This window comes from Balaenoptera borealis, assembly GCF_965194805.1.
Source record: "Balaenoptera borealis genome assembly, chromosome: 14".
NCBI classification, from domain to species: domain Eukaryota; kingdom Metazoa; phylum Chordata; class Mammalia; order Artiodactyla; family Balaenopteridae; genus Balaenoptera; species Balaenoptera borealis.
Genome location: NC_138875.1, coordinates 63,915,062 through 63,931,187, shown reverse-complemented (window position 1 = coordinate 63,931,187; position 16,126 = coordinate 63,915,062). Strand labels below are relative to the sequence as shown.

The window sequence follows — 16,126 nt, the reverse complement described above, 5'->3', positions numbered from 1 at the left end:
GCTCCCCGATGGGCAGAGGCTGTAACTGGGGGTGGTGGGAGGAAGCCCATTACCACCTCTGCTGTCCAGCAGCTGCATTAATGCCTCTGTTCTGGCCCCCAAGCCCAGCTTCCTTTCTAACAGCTCACGGCCCTGCCTGCTGGGCTAGGACCTTAAGGCGAGGTGAGGTCTTCCAGTCTGAGGAGTCCCAGGGCCTGTGCAGCGTGGCCCGAGGAGGTGGCCGCTGGGCTGCGCGGGGTTCTGGCTGTAGAGAAGCAGATGCCCAGGGCCAGGGAGGGTGAGGGCCCCACATGGATTCCGATCTGGGGAGGGGGCAGATGGGTCTTGGTTTCAGAACAGAGGACCCAGGGATGTGTTGGAGGGGACAGACTTGCTGGTCCTCACTGTGGAGGCTGTGGTCCACCCACGCGCGGTCCAGAACTGCGAGGCTGCTGGTCCACCTTAAGCGACAGAAGTGGCGGTGCTGGTGGGGTGGGATTTCCTGCAGGAGGTGGGCCTGCCCGCGGGCCTATCCCAGGCACGGGCAGGGTGCCCGGCCCTTCCCGAGGGGCACTCCACTCTGTCCTGGGAGGCCTGCAGCCTGGGCTGGGATGCAGAGGGACCAGCAGCCCCGCCCTCCTTACCCTGCCCGCTGGCCCTGTGGCTCAAGGGCTGTGAGGTGGGCAGGGGATAAACAACCAAGGTGCCCCTGCAGTGTCACAATCCCCCACCCTCATAAATGCTGCGGGCGGGGTGTTGCTCCAGATGGGAGGGGCCTGGCCCTACCCAGGAAGAGCTCCGAGGTGTTTAGGGAAAGGTCGGTGCAAACAGGGACCCGGAAGGGACCTACATGCTCCAACGCCGCGGCCTGTGGGCTGGGGACAGAAGGCCTGGCGGTCGCCGCGTGTACCCCGGTGGGCAAGACCTCAGGTGTGCGGCGGCCGCATGGCCTCAGAGGGTCACGGGCTCCCAGCCTGGAGTTGGAGGAGAGGTCCCGCCGCGGGAGGGTCTGCCACTGGCTCTGCCCCGAGCGCAGAGGGAGGAGGAGGAGGAGGGAGGTGGCAGGCTGGGCAGGTGGGAGGGGCCGGCTGTCGTGAGGGGGGCCCCGCCCGGCCCCATGGCCCCTCACCGCCAGTCCACCTTAAGGGGCGTGCTGACATCAGCACGCTGTCTCCGCCGGCGCCTGGGAGGTGGGATTTCCTCTGCTGCCACCGCTGCTGCCTGGGTCCTGCCCGTCCAGCCGGCCCCGCCCGCCCGGCCCCGGGGAGGGATGCGGCGGCGCGGCGCCCAGGATGCCCCGCAGCCCCGGGACGCGCCTCAAACCCGCCAAGTACATCCCGGTGGCCACAGCGGCCGCACTGCTGGTCGGCTCCAGCACCCTGTTCTTCGTGTTCACGTGAGTCGGCTGCGGCGCTGGGGCCAGAAGGGGCAGGGCTGCGCACAGCGGTGGACGCGGCCTGGCGGGACCGGGGCCGGGGTTGGGCTGGCGGGCTGGGCTGGGTGGGGGCACCAGGGCCGTGGACAACGTGAGACCCCACTCTGGGCCAAGGCTGATGCCACGAGTGTGCCCGTCCTGGGGTGCCAGGGACAGGTGAGTCCTGGATGTGAGGACACTGGTGTCCGACGGCCACCCCGTGAGCATACCAGGCAGGCCCTGGGTGCGAGGCGCCAGCCCGGGCAGGGGAGTGCGTGCGGGGGCTGCCCAGGGTGTGGTTGCAGCCCTGCCCTCCCCACGAGGGGAGGGGGGCCGCCCAGAGCCACCAGCCCTCCTTGCGAGGAGCCAAGGACGACTCTCGAGTGCCCTCCTAGCCGTCCAGCCCCAGGCCGGAGCCAAGTTGTTCCCGCGTAGGTGTGGCCTGGCCCGGCTGACACGTGCCTGCCCCATGGCCACCGCCGACGCTGGCCTGGCAGTGCGCTCTGCCTTTTCTTGACCTCCTTCTCAGCAAGGCCCAGTGGTCACAGCTGGAGGGCCCAGGCCAGGCCACACCCAGGGACACTGGCCTCGGTGGGCGCTGGGACCCTTGAGGCAGAGGACAGGCAGGTCCCGGGCCCATGCAGACCAGGGTAGGCGCTGACGACAGTTCCCTCTGCATTGTCGTGCCACCCCCCTCCCCAGGGCTCCTCAGGCACAGGGAAGTGTTAGGGACCCCAGGCTTCAGCCATGCAGGTCTGCGACCACCTCCTGCCACAAGTCCCAGGCTGGGACACAGCCAGGTCACCAGAGTAACAACCACTCTAGCCTTCCTGGGGACCTGAGGCTTGGGGTGGCCGCAGCCAGTGGGGCATCTGTTCCAAGGCGGGGGTGGGCAGGAGCCAGCTGGGTACCCTTTCACCTTAGCCGGGGCGAGGGCAGCAGCACAAGGACGGAAGGCTGCATTGGGCACCTTGGAGGTAGGCGAGCCCCGACCTGGAGGCTGGGCTGGGTGGGCACCACAGGCTGCCAACAGCGTGTTTAAAAAAGGCCTGTGTGGACAGGCTTATTTCTGGCTTTGGCGAGCAGACTTGTTCTTGTCACTCAGATGCTGCTGGCTATGAGGCTGTGGGCAGCGGGCGCGGGCCGAGGTGGGATGCGTCCCGCTGAGGCTTCTGGAGGGTGGGGCCTGGGCAGGGGTCTTGCAGGAGTCTCGGCTTTGCTTCCCTGCAGCCTGGTCTCCACTTGCTGGTTCTGGTTTCTCACTCCCCAGGTGCAATTCAGCATTTGTCCTGACTTTAAAAGGAATATGTGTTCTCTGATGAGAACTTGTGAAACGCTGGGAAAAAGTTCAACAAGCAACTGAGATCAACCCCACCCCAGGGAGCTCACCCACCTCCTCTCCCCTTAGGTGCACACAGGCCCCCTGAAGGGTGCTTGTCCTGAGCCTTCCCTTGATTTCAGAGGGTCCTTACTGTCCTGTGAACTCGACCCACCCCAGGGGCTGGGCATGGAGGCTGCCTACCCTCCCTCTGCTCTCACCGCTTGGGTTCTGGGTTCTGGGTTCAGTGACCCAGCGCTGAGAGGTTCGGGGTTGCCTCAGGGCAGCACAGGCGTGCCCTGCATCCTGCCCTGAGTGACTCACTCTGCCTGAGAGACCAGGCGGAAGATGGAGGTGCAGGGGTGCTGGCCGGCGTCCAGGTGCAGCAATCATCTTGCCAAGGGACCCTCACTCGTCCCCCGGAACTGGGATCCCTGCACCCCACGGCCACATTCCTTGGCTGAATGGCCATCAAGGACCCTGGCCGGCTCCCAGCCCGGTTCTGCTGGCGTTGTAGTTCCTGACGGGGTCTGCTGGGTGGCCCAGGCCCAACGACACCACCCACAGTGGGCTGATTCCGAGTAAGCAGGGGGCCAAGCAGTCCCCTTCTTGGGACAGGCCTCTCGTCACCCTGGTACCCACACCTCTGCCCTGTTACTGATCCCAGGCCCACTGCAGACTCAGACACCCGCTCCTGGGCCCTTCCCACCCTGCCCTCGGGGCCCCGCAGGATTCTGTCTGCTCTGCTCCTTGGACTTCACTGGAAGCTGAGTGGTCCCCGGCCCTCGCTCTACACTCAGTAAATATGAGTTGCCCCTTTGAGACAGGTCCACGTAGGCAGCAGCTCCGGGTGTCACTCAGGGTGGGGAGCCCAGGCCTAGAGGACCAAAGACCCATCCCTTGGGCCAGCTCTCTGAGGGGCTCGGCCAGCAGGACACTCAGATATGTCACCAGGAAAGGCTGGGGTGTGGGGAGGATGCCCAGAGCTGGGGGTGTCCCCCCCCGAGGATGGGTAGCATGCCTCAGGGTAGGTTCCTGGTGGCCCTCCTCCTCCAGGAAGCCTTCCTGCGTTCTTGGTACAGTACTGTCCCCCTGGGCCCCAGAAGGCTCAGCGTCAGGCCGGGTCAGGTGCTGGGAGGGGTCCGAGAGCGCCGAGGCCAGGTCTCTGCCCCTGCCCCTTCCCCTTCCTCCTCCTGGAGCCACCTTACAGAACGACAGGGACCCTGTGAACATCAGAGGGCCAGGGCTGCTTGGTGGGATACCCATGCCTGGGGCCCACACTGGGCTGTCTTGTCTCTGTCTGGGGCCAGTGGGCTGACTTCTGGGATGTCACGGCAGGTCCCCAGGATGGGCCTGAGCCCTCCCTATGCTTAGAGGCCCAGTCAGCCACAAGGCCCAGCCTAGGACAGTGAGAGTTCCAGTCCAAGACCAAGCCAGCCTGTGGCGGGCCTAGGTGGATGGAGCCGCTGGCAGGGACCATATGCGGAGGGGGACACTTGGTGTTAGCCCCCTGCCAGGACTTGCTGTGTGTACCCCTGGTCCCCTGAGCTTCAGTTTCCCCATCTGCTTGGGTGTCTGTAGGGGGTGCATGTGGCCAGAGGCCCTGCCTGGCTGGACCAGGGCAGAGTGGCCACAGACCCTCTGGTTCCGGGTGTCCCGTGTGTGAGCTTCATTAGTCAGTGTTAATGAAGAACCTGATTTAAGTGAAAACATCTGAGTTAAAATTTTCCATTCTGCATTTAGCCGAGGCCGCATGCTACGCTGCAGAACCCCATCCTGCTGGGCGGCGTCTCCTGCCGGCCCAGGTGGGGCCATGGTGGAGGCTCAGGAGGGGGGCCGGCCCGGGGGAGGGGCCTGCAGTGTGTCTGCCACCAGTGGGCAGTGTCCAACCCCTGCCCGGCAGGGCGAGCCTGGAGCACACCATTCCCTGGGAGGGGAGTGGGGTGTCATCCCTGAGGGCAGAGAGGTGCTCCTGGAGCCTGGCACAGACTCAGGCGGCCGGAGCAGTGCTGCCTGCCAGGCCTCACCCACAGAGCTCGTGTGTCCTCACACATCCTCACACTTGCCCATCCCACAGGGAGCTGAGAGATGTCCAGAGAGGGCTGGGGTGTGGGCGTCAGTGGAGGAGGGGCAAGTCTGCATCTGTGTTTGTGCGTGAATGAGGGTACAAATGTGCCATTGTGTGCACGAGTGTGCATATCCGTACACACGTCGGCACACACGTGCCTTTTGTGTTGATCACATGTGCGTGTGTGTATGCATGCTTGTGCAGTATCCACACATGTACACCTGGAGCATTGTGTGTGTCTGCGTGTGTGCTACACACGTGTGCATGCATGGGTCCCTGCATGTTCATGTGGATGTGCGTGTGTTCTTTCGTCTTCTCCCCTACTTAGCCGTTCCTGGGCCCTGGCAGCATTGGCTAGTGAGCCAGTCCTTGTTGGGCATGACCCAGGCCTCAGCCCCTCTTATGGCACAGCCTGGGGGTAGAGGCCCCCGGGGCGAGGATGGGGGGACAGGATGCGTGGCAGTGCCTGATCCTGGGTCTGAGTGAAGCCTGGGGGGCTGGAGGTGGTGAGTGGAGGGTAAAGTGGCTCAGGTCCCAGTCAGAGAACCCATACCCTCCCAGACTTGCCCAGCACCGGCTAAAGCCCCACCCTGCCCTCCCCGGTATGTGCTGCCCACGCGTGCAGTGGGTGGGTGGTGTCCAACCTGGGTAGAGGCCATCTAGCACCTCACTGCAAGCGTTACTCCGTCACCTTGCAGCTGCTGCTCTCCCCAGCCCCACCCGTGTCACTCAGGGTCATCGAGGCCCAGGGAGGACAAAGCAGTGTGGGCCTCCGGGGAGGGGGAGGGTGGCCTGAGCTGCCCACCAGGGCTGGCCTGAGCTGCCCGGCAGGTCACTGCAAAGGGCCGGTGGGCAGTGGGCTCTCAACATCTGCCGGTAAAACTTGGAGGGCGATGATGAAGGGCCGCGCTCGGCCCCCGTCCCATGTCCTCCCACCTTCAGCGCCCGCCTGCCTGCTGCACTTCGTGTCTGCATGTCTGTCCATTCTCGGCCAGTTCCCTCCTCTCGAGAGCAGGCTGCCTTCCCAATGTGCGACATTGCAGGTGCCTGAAAGCCACGTTTTCCTTTTGCACAGACTACGTGGTCAGCCCTCCCAGAAGGCGCGTGGGGAGCTGGCTCACAGAGCCAGGGTGGGTCCGCGGTGCCCACCTCTCCCAGGTTCTGGCTGTGCCTGGCTCTCTCTCACCTGTCTTCACCGGCATCTGGGCTCCTAGCCCCCTCCCACCCTGTTGGGAGACCATGCCTCAGGGGCCCACCGTCATCCTGCCAAATGACATTGGATCGGAGGTCACAAACATACATTGAGCGCTGTCTGCACGCCAGGCTCCAGCGTGCAGGGATGGGGAGTGTGGAAGGTATCTGCTCTGGGCCGCCTGGGCAGGGGTGGTGGAGGAAGGCCTCCCGGCAGAGGGACCCCGTGTCCTCAGGTTGTGCATCACTTCCACGACGGGTTCTGGAGAAGAGGAAGGGGCAACTCACGGCTCCCAGCCCGCCGAGTGTGCTGCCTGCCGTGGGAGCGGAATCTTTAAATAGCCTCTTGCTTTCCACTAAAAATAGAGAAGTTCCGCTACCATGGAGGTGGTTGCTGGGGTGGCAGGGCTGGCTCCCAGCCAAGGCAGGCGTGGGCGTGCCAGTGTGGCCGGCGTATGCCGTGGGGGTGGGCAGGGCCACGGGCACGACTCACTCTGCGGGTGGCCACAATGCCCTATCCACATGGTCAAGTCTGGTGTAGGGGATCCCCACCGGCCCCCCAGCTCCACAGAGGGCCTGAGTGCGGGGAGGGAAGCAGAACCACTGGGTGCGCCCTGCTTATCACAGCAGCCATGGGAGAGATGGTGAGCCTGAAGCCAGAGGGGCTTCGTAGTAGCCTAGTGGGCAGAGACCCACCACAGGGTTGGGGCAGGGGGTCACAGGCCATGTGCCCAAGGACTGGCGAGTCTCCACTGAGGGGGTGCTCTGGTCAGGTCCTGCGAGGCCTGAGGAAGATGCTCTCTGTGCTGGAGTGTCCACCAGGGAGGCGTGTGAGACCTTTGCAGGGAGCCAGCAGTCTGAGAAGGCTTCATGGAAGAGGGGGCAGCCTTGGAGCCAAGTGGCGAGGGGTGATGAGAGATGGTGGAGGGGTGGGGGGCGCCATGCTTTTAGAGTCTCCAAGTATTCTGCACTGCCCTATGGAGAGTAAGGTGACAAACTAAAAAGAAGAGGCAGCCTGGGCAGGGATGCACCCAGGGCCCAGGTCCTGAGACTGCACCCCTCAGGGAAGAGCAGGCATGATCCCCCCATACATTTACAGACCGAGGATTGGGGCTCCCCACACCACACCCCAGAATCTCCCTGGCAACAGGGCCCTGCCAAGCTGGGGACAGGTCTGGGTGAGGCCCAGGGCTGGCCTGAGCTGCCCGGCAGGTCACTGGCCTCTACCCGTCAGAGCACATGGGCAGAGCCAGCTCCTTTCCCATCCTGGGCTCCCACCTCCTGTCTGTGTCTCCCCATCCAGGGCAGGGGACCCGGAAGGATGCCCAGCTGGGGCAGGAGGACATGGCTTGGCTCTGGCCTATGGGCCTCTCTGAGCCTCAGTCTGCTCAACTGGGAGTTGAGCTCCTAACAGGTGCTCAGGGGTGTCTGGGTCAGGGCTGACACACACGGAGCCTGTGCACAGCCCCTGAGGGTTGAGTAGAGAAGCAGGGGGCCCGTGGCAACAGTGGTCTCCCTGACTGCCATGCTGAGCACTGCACGCGTGTGGCCAAGCCTAATTCCTCTGCCTCGCGTCCCCTCCCCACACACCTGCCACACCCCCAGACCCAGCTCTGCACTGCTGTCCAACACAGGTGCCCATGGTTGACACGAGCTGTGTCCCCAGCCGTTCCTGTCTACAATGGCATCCTCTTCCTCTTTGTGCTGGCCAACTTCAGCATGGCCACCTTCATGGACCCTGGCGTCTTCCCCCGAGGTAGGGCCCTGTGCTGGGGCAGCTCATCTGGCTCATTTTCGCTAGAGTGTGAGTGGCTGACGAAGGAGACCCTGGCTGGGGGTGGTGTGGGGGGTGGGGGGCTGGCTGGAGAGGGGCTCTCCTGCCACGGAAGTCATTTTCGTGCTGCCCCCGGCCCACAGCGGATGAGGACGAGGATAAGGAGGATGACTTCCGGGCCCCGCTGTACAAGAACGTGGATGTGCGGGGCATCCAGGTCCGTATGAAATGGTGCGCCACCTGCCACTTCTACCGCCCGCCGCGCTGCTCCCACTGCAGCGTCTGCGACAACTGCGTGGAGGTGACCGCCTGCCCCGCCCCCAGCCCACGCCCTCCTCCCCTGCCCGTCGTGTGCCCTGACGCGCTGTTCCTGCCCAGGACTTCGACCACCACTGCCCCTGGGTCAACAACTGCATTGGGCGCCGCAACTACCGCTACTTCTTCCTGTTCCTGCTGTCGCTCAGTGCGCACATGGTGGGCGTCGTAGCCTTCGGCCTGGTCTATGTGCTGAACCATGCCGAGGGGTTGGGCGCCGCGCACACCACCATCACGTATCCTTGGCCTGACCACAAAGGCGATGTGGACCGGGGACGCTTCTCACAGGGGAAGTCGAGGCTTGGAGGGGTGGGTCGGCAGCCCAGAAGTCCCCAGGGAGTGGGTCTCCTTCCCTGAGTGGGCAGTGGGGAGGGGGTGGGTAGTCTGTCCACAGGCGCCTGCTCCATCCTCACCCACGGCCGTTAGCCTTAACGGGCCAGCATGGCCGTCATGTGTGTGGCCGGCCTCTTCTTCATCCCTGTCATCGGCCTCACTGGCTTCCACGTGGTGCTGGTCACTCGGGGCCGCACCACCAATGAGCAGGTGCAGACCCTGGGTGGGGCCATGCAGGGATGGGAGTGGGCATGGGAGGGTCCCCGATGGGCTGAGCGAGGAACCAGGGCTGCACAGGGACTGGGGTGGGGCGGGGCAGGGCAGGGCCGTGGGGGCCCGCGGCTGACGTGCAGCTGTGGTAGGGGAAGCTCTGGCCCTGGAGACCCCAGGTGGGGTTTGGCATGTGGGGTCTCACCTGCCCTGTCCCGCTCCTCACCCCCATCTGTGGGCACTGCAGCCACCAGTGAATCAGAGCCCAGAAATTCCACAGCTGCATGCAGGGGCAGACCCTGGTGACCTGGGTGGGGGGCACCCCTGGGCTGACCCTGCCCAACTCACCTCTGCGGAACCCCTGCTGTCCCTGCCTGTCCCCCTGCCCTCCTTGGCCAGACCCTGGCTAGCCAGGCTGGCTGAGGGGTCCCATGTCCACAGGTGACGGGGAAGTTCCGTGGGGGTGTGAACCCCTTCACCCGCGGCTGCTATGGGAACGTGGAGCACGTGCTGTGCAGCCCCCTGGCGCCCCGGTGAGGCCCGGCGGGTGTCCAGTGGGCCTCCTCGGGGTTTGGGGTGGGCAGCCATGGGCCCTCAGCCTGATCCACTTCTGCTTTTGGCAGGTGGGGTCCTGCCCTTGACATGCATTCTGGCCAGGTTGCCCTGGCCACTGACCCCTCTGCCCCTGGTGCAGGTATGTGGTGGAGCCGCCCCGGCTGCCGCTCGCAGCTCGCCTGAAGCCGCCCTTCCTTCGGCCGGAGCTCCTGGAGCGAGCGGCACCGCTCAAGGTCAAGCTTAGTGACAACGGGCTGAAGGCTGGCCTGGGCCACAGCAAGGTGGGGGCCTAGGGGTGGGGTAAGGGATGGGGTGAGGTGGGAAGCGGTCAGGTTGGAGGGGCCTAAGAGTAGAAAGGGGAAGGACTGGGTGGAATGGGGGAGGGGTCTAGGTCCCAGGCCCCAGGATGGAGTCCCCAGTTAAGCCCTGCCCGTGGCCTGTACCCTACACACCACTGACCGCGCCCCCTCCCAGTCCAAGGGCAGCCTGGACCGGTTGGATGAGAAGCCGCTGGACCTGGGGCCGCCGCTGCCCCCCAAGGCGGAGGCCGGCACATTTGGCAGCGACCTGCAGACCCCACGCCCCGGCAGTGCTGGTGAGGCGGGGTCGGCCAAACGGAGGGAGGGGCACAGACTGATCCCAGTCTGACAGTGGTCCATCTCCCCCAGAGAGCGCCCTGTCGGCGCAGAGGACCAGCCCCCCGACACCCGCCATGTACAAGTTCCGGCCCGCCTTTCCCACGGGTACCAAGGCGCCCTTCTGTGGGCCTGGCGAGCAGGTGAGGAGGCCTGGCCCTGCCCGGAGGTCCCGAGGCCCCGCCCCGGAGGCTCCACCCAAGAGGCCCCACCCGGGAAGCTCCAGAGCCCCCGCCCCCAGACTTCACCACACCCTGGAGGCCACGTCCCCAGGAATCCTACCTGAAGCCCCGCCCCAGGCCTCACCCTTGAAGGACCCGCCTGGGTCACAGTGGGTGTGGGCATCCCAGCTGGAGCTGGTAGAGGGGAGCGGGGCCGGGTGTCCTGGGAGGGGCTGGCGCAGGCAGTCCTAGCCACCTGGCCCTTGGCCAGTGTTGCCTGCTGGCTCTAGGCGCTGCCCCCGCGGGCACTGTGTGCCAGGATGCCTGGAATTCCACCATTAGTCACTCTATAAGGTCCTCAGGGCCCTCGGGAAGGCTTCAGAGGAATCTGAGATTGTTTGAGGAAGCACATTTATTCTCTGCGTTCACGTGGAGCAGCGGACGGCCTGAGCAGACACCCAGACCCCTGAGGTTCCCAGGCTGCCTGCCTCCTTCATGCCACCAGAGGGCAGACCCGTGGCTGAGCCAGCACACTTGGACCAGCCCCTCTCTCCCAGGGAACTCCCTCCAGGACTGATATCCCGCCTGACCCTGCCTCTGGGGCCTGCTGGTCAGGGCAGTGAGTCTGGGCCTCCCTGGCCAGTGTCCGGTGGCCCTTCTTGGAATGAGGGGGCTTAGGTGGGTTGCCTCCTTCCTGGGATTGTCCTGGATCCCATGGAGGGTCTGGCTTGTTGGTCAAGTGCCCTGAGGCCACATTTGTCCCCACCCATGCGCCTTCTGGGTTTTGAGGTTCTGCAGGCTCTTGTCCCAGTCCAAGTCTGTGTGCCTGGAATCACGGAGAATCAAAAAGTCCCCTCTCTGTCACTGTGGCTACCACCTGGGCTGCTGGGCTCCGAGGGCACTGCCCTGCTGTCTGCTTTGCACTGCCCGCCCAGACCCTCAGCCGTGGGGTGCCTGGGAGAGGCCCTGGGTCACTGTGCGTTTATTAAGTCTCTTCGAGGTCCTGATCCCAAGGCTGCCCCAAGGCCCCTTCCTCTCCCTGGGGAGTTGGGCTGGAGCAGATGCACAGCCTTCCCTGGAGAGATACTGGGGCCCCCTGCTCTGCTCCACCCTGTCCCCACTTCCCTCCGTGGGGCGCAGGGGATAGAGAGCTTCTGGGAACAGCTCGTCGGTTGCACCTGCTGCCACCCCTGATGCCACCGGGATTACAACTTCCTAGTGGGCACAGAGCACCTGGTGAGCTGGCAGGGCACAGTGGGTGGGCCAAGATGGATGTGCGCCATCTCCCCCTGCAGGTCACGGGCACTGACTCCCTGACGCTGGGGGAGGACAGCATCCACAGCCTGGACTTTGCATCCGAGCCCAGCCTGGACGTCCCTGACTACCCGCCCAGCGGCCTGCATGCGGCCTACCCGCCATCCCCACCACTCAGTGCTGCTGACACCTTCTCAGGCGCCTTGCGCTCCCTGAGCCTCAAGGCCGCCAGCCGGCGGGGCGGTGACCACGTGGCCCTGCAGCCCCTGCGCTCTGAGGGTGGGCCCCCCACACCCCACCGTGGCCTCTTTGCCCCCCACGCGCTGCCCAACCGCAACGGCAGCCTGTCTTACGACAGCCTGCTGAACCCTGGCTCTCCCGGGGGCCACACGTGCCCGGCCCACCCCTCAGCTGGCGCAGCCAGCTACCGCTCGCCCTACCTGCACGCGGGGGCAGCGGGCGACCCACCACGGCCCCCGCCCCGCAGCTTCAGCCCCGTGCTGGGCCTGCGGCCTCGGGAGCCCTCACCTGTGCGCTACGACAACCTGTCCAGGACCATCATGGCCTCCATCCAGGAGCGCAAGGACAGGGAGGAGCGTGAGCGGCTGCTGCGCTCTCAGGCTGACTCGCTCTTTGGCGACTCGGGCGTCTACGACGCACCCAGCTCCTATAGCCTGCAGCAGGCCAGCGTGCTGTCCGAGGGCCCCCGTGGCCCCACGCTGCGCTGCAGCTCCAGGGACGACCTGGTGGCCGGGCCCGGCTTCGGGGGCGCCCGCAACCCCGCGCTGCAGGCGTCACTGTCCTCGCTGTCCAGCGCCGTGAGCCGGGCGCCGCGGACCTCCTCTTCCTCCCTGCAGGCAGACCTGGCCAACAGTGGCGCCCCGGGGGCCCGGCCCGCCAGCGGCTCGCACAGGTCACCCGTGCGCCAGGTCCCTCCGTCCCCACCTAGCACTCCCCGCTCGCCCTCCTACGTGGGCCCCAAAGCCGTCGCCTTCATCCAAGCGGAGCTCCCAGAACCGCCGCCCTCGCTGTCTGTGCAGAGGTGGGTGCTCAGGGTGCGGTCAGCTGCCGGGCACAGGGCAGGTGTCTGGCTGCCTGCAGGGCCTCTTGGCCAAGCACGTGGGGGCTGCCCAGGAGGCCTGAGGCTACCTAGGGGGGTGGGCCTCACCCACCTTGGAGGATCCTGGCGGCCAGTGTGAGGGTAGCCCGGCTACAAGGACGCCCTGGCATGTCCGGGGACCAGGAGCAGGAGAATTTGCATCTTGAGCCCAACACCCACACTCTCCCCTGGCTGGCACAGACCCAGCATGTGGGGGACCCTAGGGTTCTTCCTCTAGAGATGGTGCCACTGTCCATGTCCAGAAGGCCAAGTCTGGGGGACATCCTCCCACAGCAAAACATGCCACTCTGGGCACCACAGTCCTGGCCCTCGGGGGGCACACAGCCCCAGGAAGCAAGGGCTTCCCTGCTCAGAGATGGGCAAACCGAGTCTCAGAAGGGCAGGCTGGTCCCAGGCCCAAGTACAAGAGCTGAGCACCTGCTGGGCATGTTTGCTCACCAGAGCTTCACCTGGCTGCCGTGAGCACAGGCTCAGTTGACAAGGAGGTTCCTGTTGTGGGTGTAACAGGCCCAGAGGGGGCAGCTGTGAGGCAGCCCAGGGAGGGAGGGGCTCCTGCCCGCATGAATGCTGGGCAGCGAGGTCCATGCTACTGGTCAGTGCTGGGCAGGCTGGAGGGCAGAAGGGCAGCCCCTCGTCTCCCTTGGAGGGAGCAGGGAAGAGGCCACATCGTCACCGCTGGGCTTCCCAGCTCAGGGCACCAGGACAGGGCAGGGTCCAGGGACTCGCCTGGCCAGCATCCACCTGGCCTCCCTGTGTTCTGTGGTCTGTGCCGAGAGGCCTGGGAGGGGATGGCGGCCATTATGACATCTGTCTGTCCTGTGACAGCACGGCCCTCCCCTGGCAGGCTCTGCTCCCCCACCCATTTCCATGTGGGACCGTCCAGGGTCAGAGGCAGGGGCTGCCCAGTGCTCCGTCTGTGTCTGTGTCCTCTGTCCTCTTGCCTCCGCTGGCCCCTGTCCTGCCATGGTCCCGTGTTCACCGTGTGTGTGCGTGTGTGTGCTTGTTTTGATGCAGGGACCACCCTCAGCTGAAGACCCCCCCAAGTAAGCTTAATGGGCAGTCCCCGGGCCTGGCCCGCTTGGGGCTTGCCACCGGCCCCCCAGGGCCCTCCGCCAGCCCCGCCCGGCACACGCTCGTTAAGAAGGTGTCCGGCGTGGGTGGGACCACATACGAGATCTCGGTGTGAGGACTGACTGCCACCCGTCGCCGTGGCGCCATGGGAGCCAGGACCCCCCCCCCCAGCGGCTGCCCCCACTCCCAACTTCTCTGCCCTGGGAGAGGAGGCCCAGGCTTGGTGTGGACGCATCAGCGGGAGGAGAACCACGCCTCCACGGGCCTATCCCTCGTCCTCGGCCCGTGCATCCACTCATCTGCTCACCAGGGCACGGCTGGGCCAAGGGCCATGAGGCTGCAGGATCTGCGTGTTGGTGGCCCTGCTCCCACGAGCTGGGGCAGCAAGGGGGCGTGGACTGCACAGGTTGTCACCAGGCCAGTCCCTACCCACTTCCCTTACACATGGGTCACCATGGCCCAGAGATGGACAGAGAGGCCTGGGCCCCTGGCCGTCCTCCCAGACCAAGGGCCCCACCGCCCAGCTGCTCCTAACCATTGCCTTTCAGGGACCCGCTGGAAGCTTGTAGCTTGGCAAGGCCCACTCTTCTGCAGGGAGTCCAGGCCCGGCCCACAGGCACCCAGCTCCGGGACTGCTCTGGGTTCTGACGGACAGGTGCACAAATGGACAGACGGACGGACAGCCAGCTGTGGGTGGGGTCCTGGCTCCGTGTGTCTCGTCTCGCCCAGCTGGTGGGCGCGTCCCCGTGTCTGTGCGCTGAGCTGCCATGCCACGTCCCATGTGTTCACGCTCGGGCCCCCGCTGCTCCCACTGCCCGGAAACTCGCTTTAATTGAAGCCTTAATCTTTGCTTTATGCTCTTGTGGGAGGTGACGGGGGCAGGGGGAGCGGGCACAGGAGGCCGGATGCCACCACAGGGGGCCCACGCGACCCCGAGTCCCCTCCCTGCAAACTGGAGACCCCCACCCGAGGCATGCAAAGTCCAGGCCCTGCTGGAGCCTGGGCGCCCACGTGGAAAGCACATCGGGGAGGGGTCGGAGTTTTGTCTGGCGCCAGGGACCCGAGAGTAAGCACACGGCAGCGTCCGCTTGCGTTGTGTCTGTTTTATGTTTTTATATCTACATCTATATATCTATAATTTTATTAAAAAAAGAAAAAGAGTCATTTCGATCCTTTCCTTGAGCAAGGCCAGGGGCTCCGGGCGGGGGCAGAGGGGGTCAGGCTCCGGGAGAGGTGGTGGCGGACAGTCCAGGCGTGGACGTTCTGCGTGGGTGTTTCCGTGGACTGAAGCCATGTTGGAGGCCTGGTGGGTGGGGGCTGGCCGGCAGTTCTCTGGCTGACCAGCGTGAGGCTTCCCTGGGTCTGCGTCATCCCTGGCAGTAACAGGGCGTTTGGAGAGAAGCTGGGGCTGTAGCCGCCCCAGGGGCCCAGGATCCCAGGAGCAGGGAGTGCCCGCCCGTGCTGCAGCTGCGCGGACTGGAACTCATCTCCCGTCCCCCCTGAAAGTGTCTGGGGTGGGGACGTCGGGAATCCACAGCTTTTCAGGGGCTGGGGGACTGGGGCAGGGGCTGGCCCCGCGTGGTAGGCCAGCGGGTCCTCAGACCCTGAACCGGGCAGCTCTGCCCCTTGCTGACCTCCGCCTTTCTGCTTCTCTCTCACGGGACGCTGCAACCCGCAGGGGGCGGATCGGCACCTGCAGCCGTGGATGGGGGCGGCGTGGCCAACCCAGGGTGCCCCCCGGCCTGCACCTGTGCCACCTTGGCCTCCCGGTGGACCGCCCGTCACTGCGGGTCCCCTGGAGCCCGGCCACTGGGGCGCCCCCCCGGGGGGCCGTGTGCCGTCTACACTCGGCCGCCTCCAGCCTCTTCCCCAGCCTCTCAGGGCCCGAGCGGGACACCAAGTAGGAGACTCCGGGGCCCAAGAGGCCAGGCTGCCGCAGACCCTAGGGTGTGGGCTGGGGGTCCCCTCTCCACCAGCTGCACCTTGACTGACCCCGAGCCCACCAGGGCCCGTGACCCTGTGCCCTCCCAGCTCAGGAAGTCCCCACCTGCTGCAGAGGGTCCGAAACCCCAGGTGGGGGCCCTGGAGCTGCTGGGACCAGCACAGCCTTCCCGGGTGTCACCATTACCTGACTCCTGCCTGACCAAGCACTTTACACGCCACTTCCTCCCAGGGAGCCCCGGCCTCTGTGGGTTGGGCTGGGTGGGGGTCTCAGGTCGCCCCTGCAGGTCACTACACTCCCCCCTCCCTGCACCCAGCACATGAACAGATGCCTTAAGCTCCTGGAGCCGCCAGCTGGAGGAGACCCCAGCCCACCGGCCCTGCCCGGGTGGTCTTCACTCCTTCACTCTGAGATGTTGCACCTGGCGAGCTCAGAGGGCCCTGCCACCCCCAGCCTTGCAGCCCCCAGCCGGCTGGGCTTGGATGCTCCCAGGGGCAGGGCCGGGCCCTGGCCGTCCCCTCTGCCTGGGCAGCGGCTCTGTTTCTCCCACTTGGGGATGAGCAGCCACAAAGCTATTCTCTATTGTTCTAAAAGGTATTGCCCCGCCCCAGTTTAATGCACTAAATAAAATTTTTGGTGTTTACCTCCATGGCTCTGTCCACCAGCGTGGTCCCCCTGTCCTCCAAGCCTCGGGGAAGCGCCAGGAGGCTGGACTGGACAGGGACCCTGGGATGGGGAGGGAACAGGAGCCGGGGGCCGGGTGGTGGCTGGGCCGGTTTGGGAAGG

The 16,126-nt window shown here is 65.5% G+C and overlaps 1 protein-coding gene across 7 annotated transcripts; it reads left to right on the top strand.

The window, feature by feature from the left end:
- The first annotated feature begins 796 nt into the window (after positions 1-796).
- ZDHHC8 (zDHHC palmitoyltransferase 8) lies at positions 797-15,983 on the top strand. 7 transcript variants are annotated; one of them, XM_082355328.1, is made up of 12 exons: positions 797-909; positions 1,126-1,375; positions 7,605-7,726; positions 7,888-8,045; positions 8,123-8,295; positions 8,500-8,602; positions 9,044-9,135; positions 9,297-9,438; positions 9,632-9,752; positions 9,826-9,935; positions 11,249-12,249; positions 13,342-14,562. In XM_082355328.1, exons 2-12 carry the CDS (start codon positions 1,272-1,274, stop codon positions 13,511-13,513), a joined length of 2,298 nt encoding a protein of 765 aa, XP_082211454.1. In that variant the 5' UTR covers positions 797-909; positions 1,126-1,271; the 3' UTR covers positions 13,514-14,562. The 7 variants fall into 7 exon arrangements, with proteins under 7 accessions (XP_082211454.1, XP_082211459.1, XP_082211458.1 ...); XM_082355333.1 differs by lacking the exons at positions 797-909; positions 13,342-14,562 and adding an exon at positions 15,077-15,983 and having other exon boundaries at positions 1,048-1,375; XM_082355332.1 differs by lacking the exon at positions 797-909 and having other exon boundaries at positions 1,051-1,375; positions 7,888-7,961.
- Positions 15,984-16,126: the final 143 nt, after the last annotated feature.

What these genes read in the sequence shown, in the direction of transcription:
- ZDHHC8 (XM_082355333.1), top strand. Translation starts at nt 1,272, where the DNA reads ATGCCCCGCAGCCCCGGGACGCGCCTCAAACCCGCCAAGTACATCCCG. An exon ending in TGCAGCCCCCTGGCGCCCCG is followed by an intron (nt 9,136 to 9,296) that starts GTGAGGCCCGGC and finishes CCCCTGGTGCAG; the next exon opens with GTATGTGGTGGAGCCGCCCC. An exon ending in CCCTCGCTGTCTGTGCAGAG is followed by an intron (nt 12,250 to 15,076) that starts GTGGGTGCTCAG and finishes TGCAACCCGCAG; the next exon opens with GGGGCGGATCGGCACCTGCA.